This window comes from Parus major, chromosome 7 (assembly GCF_001522545.3).
Source record: "Parus major isolate Abel chromosome 7, Parus_major1.1, whole genome shotgun sequence".
NCBI lineage: Eukaryota > Metazoa > Chordata > Aves > Passeriformes > Paridae > Parus > Parus major.
Window position 1 is genome coordinate 4,924,238 of NC_031776.1, and position 23,634 is coordinate 4,947,871.

The following is a 23,634-nucleotide window of genomic DNA, read 5'->3' on the forward strand; positions in this document are numbered from 1 at the left end:
GTGTGGACACCCCAAATAGACAGCAGTAGCAGTACGTGCCATTTGTATTCCAGCTTAAGCAGAAAAATCACTATTTTTTTGAGACACTGATGCCAGTCCCAGAATCAGAGAATTGATTAGGTTGGAAAAGACCTTTAAGATCAAGTCCACCTGTGAGGCTGAAGTTACTACTGCCTTCCTTGTATTTTATTATGGACTTTCAAAACAACTTCAAAAGGTCTTAATACAAAACAAAAACTTGAGAGAAGCTACACAACAACCAACCGACTCCTCTGCTTCGATTTGTTATGAAGTACAGAGCTTCTGCTCTGTCTTCAGAAGGGAGCTCTAACATATCTAAGTTCAATAACAACTGAACCATTGACTTCAGGGGTGGCAAAGGGCTTCTGGGGATAATAAGGAAAATTAAACAAGCCCAATGAGACTAGCACACAATGGCTGAAATTTTCCTCAGCAAAGTGGGAAGCTGTCTACTTCCTCTTATTTGCATTAGGGGCTTTGGTGTACAGAGAAGAGGTTGTTGCTGGAATTACACAAGTTGAATCTCCCACTTTACCTTGAGTATATGCTCTACAGAGAACAGGGCTTTAGAATCACTGCCTTGCAAGGCAGGAAGCTCATAAGGAGACCAAGAATAGCAAAGGTGCCAGGGGCATGACCAGAATCAATCAGGTTCTTTGGTAACTACACAATAAACTTGAGGGGTGAGGAGAATTCCAAAAAATCTGTACTACATCCTTTCCATGTACATCACAGCAGGTCAGGACAGGGCCTGAAGCTAGTAGTACAGACAATGCCATGGAACTGCCAGCCTAAAAGCTGGAGTAGATGGCACCAAGTGTCCACTCCTTCATCCCACTGCTCACAGTTTTAGGCTTGGTCTGGCACCCTACCTTTACTAACCACCATTTTTATTTTTTTTTTAACTAACCATCATTATTTTATTTTTATTTTACTAACCATCAATTCATCAGAGTGTTCTCCTCTCCAAATGCAGCTGGGTGTCAAATGAGAACAATAAGGATGAGACAAAGTCTCTTCAATTAATGGGCTGAGGAACAATACCTAGCTCTACCTAATTCAGGAACCACAGTGTTGCAAACAGATGTCATTAGGAAATAGGTTAATCCAGGTAACTCCTGATCACTTTCTTATACTCCATGGGCATGAGAAAATAGTTTCCAGAATTAGTTGTTCCATCATCTTTGCAGGGTTTGAGATGAGGTCCCTTTCAATTGAAATATTCTATCATATTCCACTCCACTCCATTCCATTCCAAAAACAATTCTGCAACAAACCAAAATCATTTACCTGTACCAAAATCTACAGTCACTCAGATTTATTTCTCATGAAATTGTAATCCATTATGTGTTTAGGTAATGTGTCAAAGCATAACTCATACTACCTTAAAGGAAATTAACATTTTTATTTATTCCATGCATACAAGTGTAATAGTAAAGGAAACTTATTTGGAATATGCTGAAACCTACACAAAATGCTTTCCTACCTCCAGGCATAATCTGCCCAACATCCTGCACAGTTAACACTGACAACTTCTCCTCTGTATCCACTCGGATCACACCAAAACTCAGACAATTCATGGATAACACTGCTTTTCCTGGAGGGGGGCCACCCAGTTCAGAAGGTCTGGAAGACAAAGTCCAGTTATCTATAAATTAACTGGTGATAGAGTCACTAAAAACATTGTGCTGGTTTCTCAGGCTTGGTAAGGTTAAGGAAAAGAATGGTTTCTCACTTTGAACAAACAAGATTTCAAGACTTATATGGTAACTAAATGAAGAAAGAGCTAAAACAAAACTCTCCATAATTTCAGCTTTTTGTTTCAAGTTTTCTTGAAGTTGACTTTCTGACAAAGCACATTTTGGTCAGAACCACTGTCAAAAAATTCCAGCATATCCCATCCATATATCTATTAATAATTAAAGTATTTCTTTTTCTTGGAGCATCCCTTGCCGTCTCCAGCAATCCAATGGTATTTTTCAGACCAGCTACAAATTAATTTTTTTATTAATTTTAATTTTTAATTTTTTTTTAAATTTCAGCATAAGCAATTGATTGAGGATTCACCATCTTCTTCCTCCCAAATAAGTAGGTCTTATTTTGGGGGCATTTTAAAAGGCCCTCCAATAACTCGAGTGAGGATGAGACCTCACTTTCCCAAAGCATGAAAAAAACACCTTCTGCCTGACTGGTCTCAGAAAACATGAAACTTTTTAAAGAAACCAAACAAAAATCACTCATCCTTCAGTGAAAGTGTGAGCTTTACATTTCCTGTGCCTAGGTCTTTAGGCATCTCTATGTGGGTCATGGTTATTTTCTGACTATCATCTTAACATGAGATTCCCCATCCCTGCAAGTGTTTAAGGCCAGGTTGGATGGGGGTTGGAACAACCTGGTGTAGTGCAAGGTGTTCCTGCCCATGGTGGGGGGGTTTGAACTCCTTCCAACCCAAAGCATTCTGTGATTCTATGACACAATTCAACAGTCAAGGAAACATTCGGTTCACTTGTGAGAAAAGTGAATTACCTGCGGATAGCAACAGTTAGTGCCTCTGAAGAACTAGCACAGGGACAGATTACTTCTGGTCTCAAACCTCTGGATTGAAATACATTCAGGAACGCGTCACAGGAAGATATTGACCCTAGAAAGAGCCATCACATAATTAGAAATATTTTTCTAAGAGCAGGAAAGCTTGGACTGCAGGAATTCAAAGTCTGTGCTAAATCTCAGCTCAGTTATATTAATACTGTTGCATTCATACACAAACCAAATAGTATTCCAAATTGTCTGAAAGGTACTTCAGTTTACTGTAAGAGAGTAGATTTGGAGAAAGAACTAGTGACTAACAACTATGCTGAATGAAATTCCCAACTGCCTACTCCTCCACTGGCAGCACTCCCCAGCACTTAGTAAAATGGAAAGTCCTTCAGGGATCAGAATATTTTGTCACTAAGGGTAATTTTATGTCAACTGCCTAGACAGCTCCTATCTGATTGTTTCTTACAGAGGTCACAGCACTTGAATATCAAACACTTCTGACACACCTTCACAATTCTATCAGGCCTCTAGCACTTGGCCCAAAGTGGATTATATCTATATTTATATCTTGTGGGTATCAGTTCAAGTCAATTCATGGATGAATATAACACTAATGAAAACATGAAGTTCAAAAAATGAATTTACACTGGTAAATATAGCCAAGAAATGCAAACTGCAATGAAAAAACAGTGGCATCACTGGCACACAATTAAGTGTTTTACTACAGAACAAACTGCTTAACTCCCCAAGCATCAGCTCTGACACAGGGCTTACAACAAACAGGATCATGGCAAGACTGACACTTGGGAAACACATCCATACTCACATGGATTGGCTCCATCTGCCACAATTAACATCCGTAAGGAGCTCAGGCTGACATCTCTCTGATCCCTCTGAGCCAAAAGTGACCAGTGCATATCACGGGATTTTACTACTGCTACACGGGCTGGAAATCAAAACAATAATTATGCTGCATGTGCAGAACAAAATAAAGACCAATTATAAAATTATGTAAGCATTCTTGTGTATTTACACAGTTTCTTTAAAGGTCTCTCAGAAGAAGCCATCAACGTCCCTCATCAGTGAAACTATGAGCACACAGACACTGAAATGGGGTACTCAGTGGTGTACAAAGACATTCTGCACAAACAATTTAATTTGTTTTAAATAAACCACAAAGAGATGGGTGAATTAAAACAACCTTTAGGGTACCTTTGTATAAGCAGACTTTCTGTATCCAGGAAAGGGGATTAACCTTCATTAATGCATAGGGAATACTGATGACGTGCATCCTGTTCATAACACTCTACAGGAAAGAAATCAAAAAATAAACTTCCAAGTGGCTTAAAAAATACAGAACTTGTAACAATGCTTAAATAAACCCCCCCATCATCACAGCTACAGCATAACTCTTACAGTTAACTGCTAGTGAAAACTATGCATATACTCTGAAAAAATAGGCTACACACGCTACTGAAAAAGCAAGTTTATTCTGAAAAATATAAATATTGAAACAAAAACCATTTGAGAGAACTGATGAATTTATAGCCTCATTCTGATATCAGTACACTACCAATGAAAGAAGCAAATTGCTGCAGGTCTTTGCCTTTCTTGCAGTACTCACCGTTAACACTCCATGCCAAAGGCCAGCCTCTCTTTTGAAATCCAAGACATTTGTTAGTGTTTCAGCTGAAAGTGAAGGAAAAAATATCAGATTTAAAAAGCATATTTATAAAAGTGCTTAAGAGCTACAAATATTTGTTAAAGCACCTCTGAAACTTCCATGACTGATAAGAAACCAAAGCTCTGTTGCGCATAACAAACAGGCTGCTTAAGCTCCAAGTGCCTTTTATAACCCACTGCAACCACCTTTGAATTATGATTGCTAGACTAGAATATTACATGGTATTTAAGACCTTGATTCATTATAATACCCCTTCCATGTGCATTTGTAACATCTGCCAATGAACAATGCAGACTGAAAATTTAGTCTTGAAGCAAACTTCTTCAGTTGAACTGAAAAAGTTCATCTGTATTTGAAATAATTGGATCCAGTAAGAAAGATCACCATGGCTCTACTAAATTTTCTTCAGTATTTTCTCTTAGGAATTTGAGTATCTTATGTGATTCAAAAAAACAAAAAGAATCAAAGATTTTAAATCAAGGATTCAACCCAATTTTTGCAGGATATCTTGTATTGATTAGGTAAAACTTGCTTATCACTGATGTAGGATGGATGTATGCAGAAAAGTACTTGGTTAAGTAGTAGCACAGATTAACTCTAGGCAGATGGTCAAAAACAAGCACATTTCATGGCTGTACATTGGAAGAATGACTGCAAACAAGCACATCTCTCACTATATTCACATCCCTGGGGAGATGGTCTTTTATGGGACGTGATTAGGTGAAGAGGAAGATCCCCTCCTTGATTACAATTTCATAGGTGGCTTAATGCTCTTTCTCACATCACACCCTTTACAAATGAGGAAGTTTGTCCTTCCCTTTGAAGCTGAAGCTACTACTCTGTATCTAAAGTTCTCCAAAGACAGCAGACACGATTATACAACATAAATTGTCTGAAGGTGCAAAGCTGTCAGTATCATTTTGAAGTTACACCTAACTTACCTTCTGAATAACCACATGCCTGAGTCAGTGCATGACAGTGTGCCAGCATGGAGGCATGAGACACAGTAATGCCCACTGTGCTGCCCTCTTTACTTGTTTTGTACTGAGAAGAGAAAGTGTATGCAAGCATTAGATTAACAGCAAAACCAAGAAATTTTACAGTAGAGAATTGTAAACATTACAAAAACAAACTCAGCTTTTTTTAATTCAAAAAGCTAGCATAAAAATATATTTATGTCCACAGATACACTAATATGGTAAAAATTATTTCTCTAGTCCAATTAAATTGTCCTGGGGATCCCAAAACGCTGATTATCCCCAATATTTAACCTCACTCCACACAGTTACTGAACTGTCTGCTTGGCAGCCTGATGGAAACACTCTTGTCTCACAGTTTAAAATATTATAGCCATCTTTCTATTGTATCAAGAGTTTAAAGGAAGAAAACATCCCATGAACTATGATAGAGTAACCACAGAAATGATCACATTACACTAAATCACCTCGATATAAGCAGTCTCAGTGCTGGCATCCCGGACCTGTGGGTGCCAGTCCTTGGCTGGTTTTGCCAGATGCTTCCCATCAATCACAAACCAAATGAGACGAGGCCAGCCTTCAAAGAAAAATAAAAGCTGCTGTCACCATAGTTCCAAAAATCAGAGTTTTTCCCCCAGTATTCAGGGATAATGACAGGAGGCAAGCAAAGGCAAAATCCACCCCCAGATAGGAAGAAACAGCACAAAGCACTACCACAATAATCAAGGCAGCTCTTTATAAGAATCATGCAAGCAAACCCAAAAGCTGAAGTTTGACAGCAAAAATGAATATACCTGCTTTTTATGCCATAAAAAATAAACCCACACCTTTGAATGTCACCACCTCTCCAGTCTGAGCTTTTGGGAGGCCTTTCTGGCAGGCATCAGTGGTTAAAGCTAATGTGACTCCACAGCTGCCCAAAAGAAACCCAATCTGCTGACTGCCAGCATCCTGTAGAGAAACAAAGAAATACCAAAATTACAAATAACAAAGCTTTTGGACAGTTTTTTGTAACTTCTTCATGTTTATAAAATGTAACTCAATTTAGAACAGGAAAAAACAAAAGTCTATCCCATAAGTCATTTGAATGACTGAGAAAATTTAGTTTTGCTTAATGCCAGCTAAGATTTGCAGCAGATGTAGTAAGGAAAGCAGTGTCAGAAGCAATGGCTATACATCCCTACTCAACCCAATAGGGATGTTTATAAATTCTGCTAAAGCAGAAAACTGTTTTGATGCTGTTTCTGAGTCCTGACACACTGAAGAGCAGAGCCTGTACCTTTTTAGGTCTTTCCTAGCCATCTCCAGGTGTGTAGGATTATACCTTTATTTCCAGTAGCTATGATGTCTCTGCCTGCCTCATACTCAGCCTGAGAGCTGAAAAGACAACCCTTCTCTGATGTACTCAGAGAAATACTTCTGCACATATTTTTGCAAATAATGGATAGAAATAATTTCTACAATTACATACACTAAGATACTTAAATTACTAGCTTAATATAATTCCAAGGACAGAATATACACTGAACAGTCCACCTGATGCTTTCTAAAGAGCAGGTTCTGAAGGACCACATACAAGGACTGTAGGATTTAGATATACACACACAGACAAGCACTTCATTTATTTATCAAACAATAAAAATGTTGAATGTATCTACCTACCTTTCTTGTCAGTGGAACTTCTATTGGAACAGGAATAAGTTCTGCCAGGAGACATCCATAAAATGCCACCATAAACATAACTGGATCACTATTAGGAAATACGAGAGCTACCTACAAAAATAAAGTAAAATATGAAAATACATTTTTTTTTGTCATTTGGCAGAGAGAGAGGCTGCTTTTGAATTTGTGAAACAAAATTTTCACAACAATGTCTAGGTTCATAGATAACCAGGCAGAGAGGTACTAAGTATTGAGACAATGTATTATTGTAAGTCACAGTAATTATTTCACAGTATATTATTACAAGTATTATTTTATTACAAGGCTTTCTTCAGCTAAAACTGTTCCTCACTATTTCATCCATAGGGACCACTTCCAACAGCAGCCTACCCGGTCTCCAGGCTTCAGCAGGGGCTCATTCTTAGTGGTTAGCTTGTTCAGCAGGGTATAGGCTAACTTCAAGCTTCGACTCCACAGCTTGCCTAAAGAATTATAGAAGAAATTAAGAAGGAGAAACTAAAATTTTAACACTTAATTGGTAAACCTCAGTCCCTCACACATGCACTAAGCATGACTGTATCAGAACAGTTGGCTGAGTCCAAGTACAATTTAGAACTCAGTTTCTTTTTGGTTTATCTTTTCCTTTTTTTTTTTTTATTTTTTTATTTTAAATGTAAAACTAAACAACACTCAAAGCTCCACTGCAGAGTAATTAAATTACTGTAGATGCTCAGCTATATTTCCTGCATCCTTCATCAAACAATGAAGTTTAACATTCTAACATATTATACAATGAAATGCTGCAGTGAGCTATCCTGAAGGACACAAAAATGCAATTTACTATAATGCTCCCAGTTCATTAATACAGGCAAGTTTCACTTCCCACCATTAACATCCTGATTATGCTCCTGAGGTATGAGTCTTCTCTATAAGGCTCTGCAAGAAGATGTTAAAATGGAATGTGTCCTCTGGGAATCTGAAGAGTGCACTATTTGTCATTTGTTTCTACCTCCCAATTCACACTGGGTTATTTTTAGTGTTCTTTTAGGAAAAAAACCCACACAACTCTAAGAGATTTATAAATAGCCACTTGGAAAGAATCAGTATGTTTTGCAATAAACATTTCCTCTTCCTTAACTTCTTTAAAAACGTTTTTCATATACAATTAGTTAATAATTTACTTTGCTACAGCAATCTCCAACCATGTGTTACAAACACAGGCAGTCCCTCTCAAGTAAGAGAAACTGTTATTTCACGATGAACACCTGATTCCTCCTCACAGCTGGCTCCAACACCTACCATAGGTCAGGGTATAAATTGCTTTCCCAGTGGTATCCAACGCTGTCAGACAAGGGGCTTTGGCCTGGGTGGTTCCCCAGCGCTGCAGGGCAGCCAGCAGTGAGGGGGGCCAATTGGTCACAACCCCCAGGGGTTCCCCTTTAAGTACATTAACTTCATTTCCTTCAGGCTTTGGTTGATTTGGGTCAGGCTGTTGCACTAAAATCAGAGCACAGTAAAAGGGAAATGTCAATCTGTACAAAATGTGTAAGTTACACTTCACAGATTATTCTATGAACCATTCACCTCTTCCTCACATCTATCCTTCTTCTCCTCTGCTTTATGATGATGCTACACTAATCATCTGTTGCATTCGCAAAAAACAGTGACCAACACTTCACAGTTGTGATTTCACATTATTGAAAGAGCAGAATTTGAATCTCTAGCCCACTTCTCTCTACTTTGGAAAGCTGCTGTTTTCTGCTGCTTGTTCTCCACATCTATTTCAATGAAAGCCTCCACCAAGTCAAGAAGGGTTCAGAGACAAAAGTTTCAGTGACATCTGGACATTGATTTTTGCTGCACTGAATTCTCAAAAGGTGATGAAAAACGACACTCTGCCTGTCTAACAAGGCTCCAGATAGTGAAGTGCCTTGATCTTAGTTGGCAAAGTTCTGGTTGAAGTTAGTGAACACTCCATGAAGACAACCAGCAAAATTATTGGTTCCAAGTGATGCTTTCCACAATTACATGCACCTCAATGGAAGTCCAGCTGGCAGCAAAGGCTAGAATCACAAAAGCATTGTATCTTACAAGTATCAAACCAATAGTAAGGGAACTCTAGTGGTAGCTGCTCAAAAATGTCACACCAAGTAGGAGGGTTGAGTTAAAGATTATCTTTCTTGCTCCTCTGTATAAATTTAGTATGGCTAGTTTTCTATTGAGAAAAAGAAACCAACACTTGCTAGGGATCAGTTCTGTCATGAACCACTTACACAAGGAGTAAAAAATGTATCTGAAAGAAAATTAACCTTCTAGCAGTTCCTCAAAATCATCCACAAAAAACTCCTTCAAAGGTGGGCGCTTCGGTCTTTTCAAAGTATTTAGCAGCTGTTGGATTTTAGAGGACACTCTGCTATTCACTGGAACACCTGCCAAATGGAAAAAGATTTATTATTTATCATATATTAACCAAAATACACTAAAACACATAACTTTCAGGTGGAAAAGTCATTCAGGATAAGTACCTAGTTTAGAAAACAGCTTAAATCAGTAAGAGTTTCCACCATAGAAACTTCTATTTGCTTTCAAACAATGCTGTTCCTTGGCTACCTGGCTGATGCAAACACCTTCTCATACTTTATTTTAGCTTTTCAAACCCACTGGCCCCTTCATGAGATTTAAACTGAAACATGAAGAATGTTCTTTTCTCCAGGGATCTAGGTATTTACTACACTTTAACATTCATTCCATTCTGAAAGCATCAGAATGCTTGGAAAAAAAATAGTGAATCTTTCAATATTTTACAGGGCTTGTAAAAATAATCACAACACAAAACATGTTAAACACGGATTTTCATTTGTGTATGTTAAATTACATGCAAATACATGTTTTTATCAAAATTTAAAGCTCTGAGGCAATATAAAATTAAGATGCATATGAAGATATATATCCAAGGGGACACAGATGGAAAGGTAGGAGGTCTATAATGCAATCACCATCTGCAGTTTCCAGAATGCTGCTGCTGTAGCCTCTGGGCACTCCTCGCACGGATGCGACCTGCGGGCGCTCGTGGTGCAGGTATTCCACCAGGCCAGTGGTCACATCAGGGGGGGCAGAGTGGTTCTCTGCAGAAATGCAAGACAGATACAGGAGCTCATCAGGCACGTTAAGAATCAATATAATCAAAATTGCTTCTTACATGAGGCTTTTTTTCTTACATTGCACCTAACAGGGGCTTGAGAACCTCCTTACAAACCCAGAGGCACAAGCCTGCTTTGCTTGGAGCTGAGCCCCATTTCCTGGCTGTAGAGCAATGCTTAGGGAACATCACAGAATCACAGAATGGTTCAGGTTGGAACAGACCTCAAAACTCATCTTGCTTCCGCCTCTTGCCATGGACAAGGACACCTTCCACTATCCCAGGTTGCTCCAAGCCATGTCCAACCTGGCCTTGGACACTTCCAGGGATGGGGCAGCCACAGCTTCTCTGGGCAACCTGTGCCAAGCCAGGGTCTCACTACTCTCACAGGGAAGAATCTCTTCCTAATTTGAGTCTCTCTTCTTTTTAAATTTAAAGCCATTACCCTTTGTCCTATCACTATCTGCTCCTGTAAGAAGTTGCTATCATCATTCCAAAACTGTAACCAAGGTTATAGAATGGTTTTGAATGGAATGGGTTAGGAAATGGCAGTATTTTTGAGAAGTGTTTGAACAATGGACAACAAGAATAGAAGGACTGAAATATTCAGAATCCTGATGAGTAAAAACAGGAATGCAGCAGGGAAGAGCTGGAGAAAACCCTGCTGCCCAGGGCTCAAGCTGCCTCTGTAGACACAGCCCTTGGAGGAGCTCAGCATGCCACAAATCCTGCCAGAAAAACTCCAGGCAGAGGGAGATCTGAGCAGTGCTGTGAAATACAGACATTATCCCCCACTCTGAGGCAGTGATCAGCCCCAAGATAGCAAGTGCCTATTGCACTGGTCCCACATTGCCAAATCTGACACACAAACCACAAGTCCAGCTCTAAGCAGTCTTAGAGGGATCACCAGTGGAAAAATTTAAATCCATTCCCATCCTTTCCAATGGACCTCACTGCAATGCCAATGTTTGTATTGCAGAGACTAAATTCCTTTCATGTGGGTGAGGTACATGAAGGGAAAAGTGAAGTGTTACTTCATCTCTCAGAAAAATGCTCTGGAATCAGTAACTACAAAGATGACAGCTGTGTAAAGCTGACCTGTACAACCATTGCACAGGACCCATAGGGAGCCCATGCATACACCTGCCTCAAGTATATGTTCTCACTCTGTTCTGTAGATTTTTGAAGTTGCTTTTTGGTTTTTTTTTTTGCCCTCTTGGCTTTCTCAAAGTCCCAAACCATAGGCTTCCTGCAGCATACAGCTTGGCCACAGAGACAAGTGTACCTGGATCCCACTTCCCACCTGACAAACCCTGCAGGGACTAGCAGTGTCTCACCATGTATGGAGAAGGAATAGGTTCAATTTTCAGGATTTATGCTCAGATAAAAACCACATTATCTCAATTAATCATTTGAGCATTTTATTAATAAATGCCCATGAGACCCCATGCCATTACTTTGTATCATTGAGAAATACCATGGCACAGCAGGGTAAGAGAAGTGGTGAGGAGTTAAAAAAAAAAAGTGTGAGCAGAGTTGTGACTTCAGGAAGAAAGGTTAATTGGATTCAGACTGAAGGACCTTTCCATTAGTGATGACCAGACAGAGATAAATGCAAGAGAGCAGTATCCAAAGAAAGAACAAATGGGGTATGACAGAGCATTAAAAGTCATGATGATTTGTACTTCCAGCTGCTCTAAGAGTTAAGGTGGGAAATACTCCACAGATGATATGGTGCTCTTGAATAAAAACAAGACATATTGCTAGCCTTACTCATTAAAAGAAAAAAAAATTACACAAAAGACAAAAAAGCCTTCCAACATGAAGGGTTGTCCTTGCTGATATTAAGTGAAAGACAAACATCTTAAAAATAATGCACATTCCTATCTGACTCCATTAAATATTGCAACCTTGCACTTCCAATACTGCAGCTTACCGCCTGGGAACTTAGTTTGAGCTTACCACTAAAAATGCAGGCGGGAGAAGATGAGCTGCAAGGGAACAAGCTGCTGAATTTAAATTCTCAACATCTCAAAACTGTGACTAGCTATTCAGTACATAACCAAAACACAGAATATTTCAGTATGGCATGGCAATTAAGACATGTAAGATGCCTTTCAGATTGCTGATATCAGCTCACTATCTGAAAAAATAAATAAACTCTTCTATGCTCCAGGACAAATCAAAGCCCCTTTTAGAAATTCTGCAGTATAAGAACTGAGTAAGTTTTCATATTCTTATGAGCTAGGAAAGGACAGACAGGATAAATGTCCCAACTGAACTGATACTGGCCATGCATGAACCAATGCATGGAATGAAAACCAAGCTTTACCAAGTTACCAAGCTAGGAATGAAAACTGATAGAACATGGCAGGCATTGCAGAAATGAGGTAGATCATTCTTGTGAAAATGCATCTATTTTTTTTTTTTTTGTCAAAGGCACTGGAAATTTTATCTTTATAAGTATTTTAATAGATCAGCTCTTAATGATCCCTGAGCTTCCTTCCTTCTAGATACTGTAATTATTTCCCACTAAGGAAATTTTAAACTTGCATACAGTCTAACATTCAGCTGCTTAAATACTGGATTCTGACCTGTTTAATAAGGCCTTGATTTTGCATTCAATGTTGTTGATTAAAAAGTCCTGATAGACAGGTCTATCTGGCCTGGGGCATGAGACATAACAAGATGCTGTGCTACATTTTGTGTATCTTGAAAATTTTTACAGCTATTTTAATACATATGTTTTTTTATTTACAGCCGGTTAAGCTTAAAAGGTTTGCAATATTTGACTTTGTAATTTTAAGGAGTTAAACATGATTTCTATTAATCCATTATATGAAATCCTGAATGGCTTGAAGTAAAGTGGTGACAGATTACCTCCTTCTTACAACCACCAAGGATAAACAAAACTGCAAATTCTTCATTATTAATAAGCTTGGAAATGGGAATATGAAAAATTAGGTTTCAACAACAAAAAATTTTCCCAATGATTAGCTGACTCCATTTCATACCTTTCCCAAAGATTCTGTGTGTTTTTCTGTCTTTTGGGTGCTTGGCAATTGAATCATGTCTGAAATACACAGTCTGACATTGTTTAGGGTAAATACATGCAGATTGGAAAGCATGCACCAAAACCAGGATTCCTTTGAAATTCTGCTTTGGGATCCACTAAAACTGAACCTTAGTTTCTTGGTAAAGCAAGCATTTTACCAAGAAGAATGCACATTCAGATCTCATGAGCAACTGGCTTGGGTTAAATACATACATATCATACCTACCTGGTCTGTGAATTGCACATTTTAAGGCTATTCACAGCTATCTATCTCCTGGTGAAGACCTTTGTGTTTAGCCCTGCTTTGAGATTTGTAATCTGATTTCATTCCAACCACACCGGCAGGTTTACTGACCTATCTGCGTGTGTGCCATGAGATCTGCAAGCGCAGTGGCAGCAGTGGTGGCAGGAGCGGTATTGGAAGCAGCAGCAGGTTTCCCTCCAGGATGAGATGAGGTGGAGGATGCAGAGGATGAGGTGGAGGAGCCCTGAATGACCCGGTTAAGCCAGGGCTCTACGTTGGAATGGCTCTGGAACGGAGTGGAGCTGATCCGCCCTTGCCGCCGCAACGAGCCCTCATCTTCTGATGCTGACGATGTGTCTGTGGTCAAAATAATGATGACAGGCCTGTAATGTGGGAATGGGAATGACCCAGCACCAGGAACACGGCATTTGGCCCTGCTCCATGTGCTCTGTGCAGCATTCTCACGTGCTACACGTGAGGGGTGCGTTCTAAAGGAATGGGATATTCACACACACAAACCCCTCTTGCTGCCGTTTTCTGGGCTAAGACAGCAACTCCTACACATTAGTGCCAGAACACACCTGGAGCACAGTTTCTGTTACCTCCAACATTTGTAATGACATGAGAGTCAAAACAGGCTTCTACCTACAGCAGAGGATCAGTGAGAATCCCATCCCTATTCCACTGAAAAAAATAATTCTGTTCTGAACAGGTAAATTTTATCTCATTGCACCTGAATACCACCCTCCCCTTTTTTTTTTATTTCCTTTTTTACTCTTTTTGAGGGGAAGGGAATTCTTCAGTTTCTGATTCTTCTGACAAGTTGTTTTGAGACCTAATTCTTAAAAAACCATGATGCTCTGAAGTTCAATGAAAGAGTAATTACAAAGAATTACATTGATTAAGTTGTTAAATTATTTTAACAACATAAACTGATATAATGAGTAATTCACAGAAATGCTTAGTAAAGCATCTTTTCATTCTAGATGTATATTTGTTGCTGTTAGAAGTATGACAAAGGGCTCTTAATTTAATTAACATTCAGTTACTTACAACTTTCCAGACATTTCCCTTTGGCACACAATCTTTTCTTATTTATTATCCATCCAATAAAAAATAAAAAGGTCATTCTAAATATCAAGAAAATACATCCCTTATGATTTTGAGTGAAAAACAGAAAGTCTTATTACAGAAAAAAATCTTGTCCTCATAAAGAAATTGCTGAATTTTAATGACTTGATGTTTTACATGCCTTATATAGGGTAGGGTGTCTGTTACTATACTCTAAAAGTCCTAGACATGGAAATCTGGGGTGGATTACATAAGGAATTCTGCAACCTTAATTTTGGCTATTTTCTTAATCCTCTGGACATACAGATACAGTTGTTCAGCTAGATACAATTCCATATGAATTTCTTGAAGCAACATAAAAAAAGCTACTCTTCATCTTGGGCAAAAAACATTTCATAAGATTTCCATTACCTTTGATAGCATTTTCTAAGTTAAAATTGTAGCTATCTCATTATTTGACCTGCCTCATCAAACATGACAATTTTGAATGAAAATACCCAAACAAGAGATCTTTGAGAAAATTCAGCTGTGGTGCATCCCCATTCCTGGGTCCATGTTTCATGTGATACTTCTGGTCTGCTGCCACATTTGGAGTTTTTGGCAGCGGACTCCATTTGCTCCTGGAGAGAAGCCAAACTTGTCCCATATTGCTTGCAACCTTCCCTTTCTTTTAGACAGTAAGCAAAAATAAATAATCCCAGGAATATGGAAAAAGATAGGATTATGAACAGCCAGGGATTGAAAAAAAAAGTCTAACCAAACCACCATGTCTGCAATTTATAACCACTTCATAGGAAGAAATATAGAAAAAGCAGATTTTGCACAGAATACACACTCTGACAACATCTCCTTACCCAGATTCAAGACAAATGAAGTCTGTGTAAAAAAAAATAGAGGATCCATTGCAAAAGCATTCTAATATCAAAACATAAATACATCATGAAGTAGCAAGATCACCCCAGCAGAAGCCCTGTGGCAGGGGTTAATCCACTGATCCTGGTGTGTGGTGACAGAACAGTGACAGAATACTGTGTGCTTGGCTTCCAGCTCTTCCTGGCTGGGAGCTGACCCAAGACAGTCACAGAAACCACCCCTCTTTGAGCCAGACTTGCATGAAGGCTCAGCTCCAGTTCTGATCACAGGAAACTTGTGTGGGAAGATCAGAGACTCAATAGGATGACACCAAAAGTATGTTAAAATTTTTGGAAGGATGATGGATAAAAGTAGTTCCTTTACTGCCAGTCAGGAGTTGGATTCCAATTTAACACTGTGCTGAGAACCTTGGATTCACAGAATGGTTTGAGTGGGAAGGGACCCTAAAGCTCATCTCATTCCATCCTCTGCCATGGGCAGGGACACCTTCCACTATCCCAGGTTGCTCCAAGCCCTGTCCACCCTGGCCTTGGACACTTCCAGGGATGGGGCAGCCACAGCTTCTCTGGGCCAGTGCCTCACAACCCTCAGGGTAAAAAATGTGAATCTGATACTTCCTTCCTGGTACCTGATGGTAGCTGTTTGTAACAAAGTTTCAATTACTAATAGCAAAGCATGTTTTAATTGCATTGACTCCTGCCAATAGAAAGACTTAAGGCATTGGGTGAACGGATTAGATGCTCAGCACTACTTGGGTTTTTACAACTTTGGATCCTTCTTGCTGAGCTAACTTTGCAAATGAAGGCAGGACCATAAAAAGACAATTATTTTTATGACTTGATAGAGTTGAAGAAAGTACCTAGAATATTTCTGAATGTCCTGATTCCCCATGATACAGAACTTAGCCAGTGGCCCATTCTCTTACAGAGATAAGGACATCTCATAACACCTTCTCTTAGAAAGAGCTTGACAGATTTTAAAGGCACTTAACTTTTCATAGCATATCCTGAGTTGGAAGGGACTCATGGACACCAAGTCCAACTCCAGGCTCTGGACAAGAGCACCCCAAGAATAACACCATGTGGAGTGTTGTTCAAATAGTTCATGCACTCCAGCAGCCTTGTGGTCATGACCACGTCCCTGTGGTGATCACACCACCAGCTTCCAGCTCCTATTATTTAAGGTGCTACTGCACCCTGCTCAACCCCAGTGTAAGTACACTTGGCTCCTTTGCTGACCACCTGCACAGGCATGTTAGAAGATGACACTACAGCAGCACAAACACACAAAAAAAATGCAGATCCCACAGCCTCTTCTTGCTCACACACGTATGGCATGGAGTGCAGGCTTGGGGGCATGGCCAGGCACGTGTTCCATTTACACACCACCAGCCCTTTTGATCCTCTTATCTTGCTGTTTTCCCCACACTTGTTCCTCCCCAAGTCTGCCCCTTTGCCTGTCTGCACTTCCTCACCTTAACATCCCATAACAAGACCCATGCAGTTCCAAAATATTCTTTCCCTGCATCCCACACAGTGTCCCTCACCCCTCTGTGTGAGGTCTTGAGGGCTGAGGCTCTCCAGGGACAGGCCTGGACAGGGTGACCCTTCTCAGAATCCTGAACTTGTCCTCCTGCCTATTGCTGTTCCCAGTGCCCTTCCAGGTTTGTGCAGGTGGGTCTGGGACAGGCTGGTGGCTCCTGGGATGGGGCATTATTTGGGCTGCCCTACCTGCCATGCCCCACACTCCTTTGCAGGTGAGCAGGGCAGCTTTTATCACACAACCTAACATTCTCTCCACAGCATCTCAGCTTTTTTTTAAGAATAAAACGATACTTTAATAAAAATACTTAGCATATTTTCTAGGTAAAAACATGAAGGGTCAAGAAAGACTACATATAACAATACAGATTATTGTTTATTAACTAATGAAATAATTGGAGAACCCACAAAAATAATATACTTAAGTGTGTGACTAGCAAACTCAAGTGGAATTCTCTTTAAATGGGAAGAATAGAAAGAAGAAATACAGCTCAGAAAGCAGGAGGGCAGCATATCTGAACTCTTCTTTTAGAGAAGGGGGTTAAGAACTAGAAATGACAGAAAAGGGCAGTAGGTGTCTGTGTGCTTCTGCTCCTGGGCCACATTAAAAAACACACGTACACGTTCTCAAAATTAAACATCTTAGGAAATCCCTCTTCTTTGTACAGACACTGGCCTCAAACCACATGGCTTGCTACCACAATATGTTGTACTATTTTCTTAACCTCCAGAAAATTCATTGTGAGACAACAGAAGATTACCTCTTCCCCCTAAAAAATTAAAGAAGGCATTCTGCTATAACCAATCTGAACAATGATTTTCTGACTGTTTCATTCTGCTCACCACTGAATAGTTGAAACCATCTGATGAGTGCTCTGCAATTAATGCAGCAACTTAATGCCCTGGCACTTTCTTCAACTTATAAAAGAATCTTCTGCCATGTGAAATGGGGTATTTTCAGCTCTGACATACTTGCCTAGATGATACCCTCTGAGTGAGATATGATGTAAGAGAATATACTTAATGCATAAATGACACCTGCTCACTCTAAGACTGCTTTCTTGTGGACTTTCAGCAGCTACACTCTCTAGATGAGACCCTAAAAACCACAAGGAAAAACATCACAGCATAAATCCAGCCAAGACCTTATTATTGGGAAATACAGCCATGATACAGAACTTTAGTGCAACCTAATAACTACTTAGAGCAGGATCACTTTCTGCTATCTCAGGTTGCCGTGTCCAACCTGACTTTGGACATTTGCTGGGATGGGATAGCCATAGTTTCTCTGGGCAGCTCTGTTAGCTGTCTGTGTTCACTCAACATGTACCTGGAGGGGTGTATGTCTCTACTGAAGAGTGCACCAGGACAGAACGTCTCTTCGAGGGCATGGGCATCTTCCTCTCTTTGTATTTTGCAAGTGCTGCTTGTACTGCTTCTGTGTGGACATCTATATAGAAAACAAACAAACAAAAAGGTTAGAATTTCAGTTAATCAGGAGGACTCAATCAACACCACTTGGAGCCTCCAGCTCCAATCCAGTGCAGAAGCAATGGTTTCCAAAGCTAAGGGAGAATATAAGCAGGGGCAAGTTGATAGATTTTCCCCATGAAATCAGCCTGAAAATCCTCTCTGAGTAGCATTTCAGCAACCCCATGAAATAAACACTGCAGTTACAGAGTACCCAGCATGTTTTGAACTATCAGTTATTTTCATTTGAGGGGGAAATTTCAATGCAGATTCTGTAAATTTGCAACAGCATTTGACTCTTTATTCTCAAAATCCAGGAAGTGAAAAGAAGTACAAGTACATGCATATCTGAAGTTCTCACAAAACAATGCAAGTAATAAAAATCAGAAAAAAGAGACTAATGGACTCAATGATCTTAGAGGAATTTTCCAACTCTAATGAAATTCTATGATTCTATATGAAGAATTAGGGAAAAGACATACAGATCTTTCACTTTCCTGAAAGCAAAAAATTATCCTAAGAGGCTCAAGGGCTATATGTTAACTTTTCTGATTTTTAAGCTGAAACTGAGATTAAAGAGGAATTCAGTGTTTAATCAAGACCTCACTGCAGATAAAATTTAATGTATTCCAGTGATTTTTCAGCAGATTCTTCGCTTTGATCTCTGCATTCCAATGGTGCCAAAAGCTAAATCTGTGCATTGGGCTGACCACATTTCTTCTACATGGTAACTGCTGTACAAGGTTTTCAGAATTTTAACTATTCAATTTGAAAGAATATATATATTCTTTTAGTAAGTATCTATCTGTTCTTTTGCTAAGATGCAAATATGTAACAGGCAGACAAACTTGAAGGTATGAAACTATTTGTAGGTATGTAAGTATATGACAGATATATACTTAAACAACTTACATATAATATACAATGTAATGTAATTACTCTATCCCTGTACCTATCACTTTTCAGTCTGCAGCTCCCTGCAGATAATCTGTTCAGAGCAATATTTAAAATATGGATACATGCAAATATACTATCCCACCTGTGTGCTCCTACAAGACTCAGGAATGTACTAAGTAGATGATTATCTCAAAGAAGAACTTTTTGTGCAACCAACATGGGAGGTTCAAAGATGATGTTGCTATAAGAGAAAAATATTAAGAAGGAAAAAAACCCCAAAAACCAATAAAACCTCTACCCTTCAATGCCATCATTTTTTTTTTGTCCTGGGCCCCCTGTCAGATTTTTGCTGCAGTCCTTCACACCAAGGACTTAATAATAATACATGCTTTATAAATTAAAAATTCCCCTTTTCTTATGTCTGCATGCCTCCTTCTCCATTCCCACAGCTAGGCTTTTTGTCAAGTCTTAGTTTCTTCTGATCCTTAGTTTTATCTGTAATTGTTCACCAATTAAATTTATTCCCATAGATACCCAGAAGCAAACCTTTTATGTCCCCAAATTCCAGAAAGTTTAAGCAGGATTCAACATCAATTAAGGATTATTTTTGCAGACTTAAAAGGGGCAAAATGGCCATTCTGCAGGACACATTTCCTTGGCAGAATTTCCAGTCAAAACCAAGCTGGAATGTTTCTAGAAAGAGACAGTAACTGTGAGATGCAGTCACTTCCACCATGTCTACATCTACATACAATTTAAAAGACTTTTTTGTTAAAGTAACATCTCATAGGAAGTAGGGGAACATGCATTGTTTTTCTCCAGAAAAGGTCTTCCAAAGACCAAAATAACACAAAACATTTGTAGTCTGCATATAAATACATTAAGTCATTAAATAATATGGCAGATAAAAAAATGAAAGCAGTCTTAGTTGTGCATTTTGGGAATGGAAAGGCCTAGTTGGAGGCAAAGATGTGCTGGGGCTTTATAACAAAGCAGAGCAGGGCAGGTCATAACATCACACAGATTTGTGGGAGCAAGCATGGGAACTACTTTTTATTCCATTTCCAGAGGGCAAAATCACCACCACCTTCTCCTCTAGTCCTAACTCCCACCCCAAAACCTGCAACAGAGTAGATTAACTGATAAAAATGCAACCAGGAGACAGTCAGTAGGAATTTTTATCCTGTTCCATGTTTTATTTTTACAGTGCCAATTTAACTCATCATTCCCTCTATACTCATTAAGATCTATTCCTGGCTTGAAATCTTTCTTATAATATCTTGTCCTTGGACATCAGCTGAGTAGGAACATCCTCTCTCATCCAAATCAATGAAGTAATTGCTTTCACTTCTTCCCTGGAACACTTTGTTCCTATTCCACTTTTGCTTTAAGAACTTTTCTACATGATGAAACATATTTCAACAAAACAAGTAAAAGGAATGACATTATTTTAAAGAAGCAGAATGCTTAGGGTACAAAAATCTAATCATAGATTAGTATAAATTGAATTTTAACTGGCTATTGGAATTTGATATGGATATTGAAAAAGTAAGTTCTCTACCACTGCCTGTTACTTAAATTCTTCCAAATTTACTGTGAAAGTGGATGTAAGAACTGTGTAGTTCACCATGTAAGAACTGTGGAGTTCAGTTTTCTTCAGGGAATTAAACACTGATAATCAGACCAAATGTGACACATTTTTGAGAACAGAGATCATGAATGCTTAACAGTGATCACTGGAAGTGATGAACAACAAGCCCAGCATTTCACTAACAGAAAGAATATATGTACCAAAGTGAAAAACAACACATGCTGCCATCCAAAAGCAGAATAAAAAAGCCTTGGAGATGTATTTCTAAGCTTCTGCACTTTATGAAGCTGCAAGCAACCATCAACAATTAACAAATTACAAATATTTTCTCCTTCTGTTGTAATAAACCACATAATCTTCCCTCCTGTTCCTTGTACTTATTCTCATTTTCTTTCGTTCCATGTGTCCTTAAAAAAGGGCTAAGGGAGGAAAACTACAATAGTTTGTGGACTATAAATCACCTAAAAACTCTTACAGCTTCTAAATTGTACAGTTATTAGAAGAGCATTTTTCTTTCCCATTTATAGCCTCTGCCCATTTATCAGCCTCTGATTCTTATCCCTGCCTTAAGGCACAGAAGGAAGAATTTCTACAGTCAGTCAAAGAAAAAAAAAAAGACATTTATAAGCTGACCAGTGTCCCTGCTGCTCATGGATTTCAAAATACCAACAGATAAAGCAATAAGCACTACCTAGGTGGGATGGGGAGAGGACCTGGAAAAAGGTAAAATCCATGGCTTGAGATATAAACAATAATATCTGAAGTAAATTAAAATGTAATAGGAATAATGATGTTCGTAATAAAAAAAAATAATAGTATATAAGCATTATTCTCGTTGTAAATCCTAAATACAGTACAGTACCAGCTATTAAGAAGAGAATTAACACTATTCCAGCTGAAGCCTGGACAGCAGGCCTGTATTTATCAACAGTATTCGCTGTTGGAATTTTTTTGATAATATTTACTTTTTGAAGAAAAGTATCTGGGGATGATAAAAACATACAGTGGATTTAAATATACAACTCTTCTGTGAAACTATTAAAAAAAGTGCTTACCAAGAGTAAATGACAGATTAATTGTATAAAAGATGGAACTGTTTCATTTCCTTGCTCATTTTAAGTAATTTATGTTGATGGTTCTAAAGTACCTAAAATTGCTCCAGAAAGAGATCCTGTTCTAGGAAAAGTTGCATTTTCCCCATATCAACTACTCTTGAAAAAGACATAGATGAGATCTGAAGAAAGGAAAACAAGAAATAAAGACTGAAGGGAAAGAAAAAGGAAGAAACAATTCTGTCCCCTCCCCATAAGAGTCTAAAGAATAAGTAAGGTGTGAGACTGAGGAAAGGAGGCTGAGGCTGGTTAACCCTCACAACAGTCAAGATGTGTCAGCACATAGGGAAGTTAAAAAATGGAACAATGTCTAGCTCTTTGATGAGGTAAAGAAGCCAATCACTAATGCAGTAAATGTGAAGATTTTTTTTTTTAACTACAGAAGAAAGATGGGAATAGATATTGGCATCTGAAAGCCATATCTACATTTCCTTGTACAGACCTAAATAAGTTTAACCTAAACCAAGTTAAACAAAACTGTCACTATTTGGTTTTGGTACCATCTGAGCATACTAAGCCTTGTCATTTATCACTAGTAGGAGAAAGAGAACCAATTATGTGTGTTGTAACTAAGAACTTTGAAAATTTCCAAGTAAAGAACGTGTTTCTTCTAGGCAGAAATATTTAATGAAACATTAGTTTGGGGAGCAGTGATAGGAAACCACGGAAGGACACGGTAGTGCCCACCAAGGACTACCTCCCAAGGATTTCCCTTAGAAATCTTGCTCTTGTAGATTTTTATTTCTGTTTAACAATGGCACAACTTACTCTCATTATTTTCTATAATATAATTTTCTGGAACATATTTCTTTAATATTTTAAAAAATATTTTTCAATATAATTAACTAATTACAACACTATGCAATATTTCCTGGCATTCAGAAGTTTCTTCTCTGTGTAGCTGAATAGGGGCACCTTTCCCAGGAGTTTGTATATATCTACAGAATATTTAAGAAGTCTCATTCATCATTCAATTAGCCCTAAGGAATGTACAAGGCACAACTTCAACTCAGGAGCAAGGTTTTACATATCAGCAAGGCAAACAGGATGCAATCTGCACTCTGCCCAAGCAGTGGCAAGACAAGGTGACCCAAGACCAGCCTCCTGTAAAGGATGTGCAGTGCATGCCATCACTTGCACTTCTCATCCCCAAAGCCAAGACATGGAATTATCCTGCACAACAAACAGAAAAATATCCAGCTAGAAGTCCAAGAGTATTTAGGAGAGAAAAGCTTCCAAACACCTGTTCTTCCTCACTATTGTGACAAGGAATTTCACAGGGAAATGGTGCACTTCAGTCACCTGAAAAGTAACAATGGGAACAGGATGCAATGAGGATATCAGTATTTTCACACAATTTTCCAAAACAGGTTTGTCATGTGGTGTCCATTTAAAATGAAGTAGAATATCCATTGTGACACTTCCTTTTTTGTGCACTTGCTTTAAACCAGGAAATATTTGAAAGAAAGCTACAATAAATATATAACCTTGCTTTAACAAAATAACCCAAACATGCAAGCAAAAAAATCCCACGTACTGTAGTCTTCAAAATTTTTAAGTAACTGTTCCACAGACTGGAAACCCAATTTTGTTTTCTCAGCAAATATGAAAAAGCTGATGAGGTAAAGGTAAAATTCACAACAAGAAACACATCAGAAGACAGGTCTACAGTCTCCTTCCCTTCTTGCATTTCCTCCAGGCCGGATTCAAACAAAACCACTTGTGTATCAAAACAAAAAGATACTTGAAAGACATTCAT

General features: G+C 38.7%; 1 protein-coding gene across 6 annotated transcripts in view; it reads right to left on the reverse strand.

The window, feature by feature from the left end:
* Nucleotides 1-23,634, reverse strand: part of DIP2A (disco interacting protein 2 homolog A) — a 73,751-nt gene that overhangs the window by 20,638 nt on the left and 29,479 nt on the right. For 4 of the 6 annotated variants that reach the window (XR_001522871.3, XM_033516020.1, XM_015635237.3 and 1 more), the window contains exons 4-18: nt 18,136-18,255; nt 13,432-13,677; nt 9,879-10,007; nt 9,192-9,311; nt 8,182-8,379; nt 7,273-7,364; nt 6,883-6,993; nt 6,048-6,171; nt 5,688-5,797; nt 5,185-5,287; nt 4,184-4,248; nt 3,772-3,865; nt 3,386-3,505; nt 2,548-2,662; nt 1,508-1,647 (exon numbers count right to left, since the gene is read on the reverse strand). Coding sequence is in view for 5 of the 6 variants with exons in the window: in XM_033516020.1 (XP_033371911.1) it covers nt 1,508-1,647; nt 2,548-2,662; nt 3,386-3,505; nt 3,772-3,865; nt 4,184-4,248; nt 5,185-5,287; nt 5,688-5,797; nt 6,048-6,171; nt 6,883-6,993; nt 7,273-7,364; nt 8,182-8,379; nt 9,192-9,311; nt 9,879-10,007; nt 13,432-13,677; nt 18,136-18,255 (1,887 nt within the window). In the remaining variant the exon portion in view is untranslated. The remainder of the gene's footprint in view (nt 1-1,507; nt 1,648-2,547; nt 2,663-3,385; nt 3,506-3,771; nt 3,866-4,183; nt 4,249-5,184; nt 5,288-5,687; nt 5,798-6,047; nt 6,172-6,882; nt 6,994-7,272; nt 7,365-8,181; nt 8,380-9,191; nt 9,312-9,878; nt 10,008-13,431; nt 13,678-18,135; nt 18,256-23,634) is intronic. The other 2 variants (XM_033516021.1, XM_033516022.1) reach the window with 1 other exon arrangement.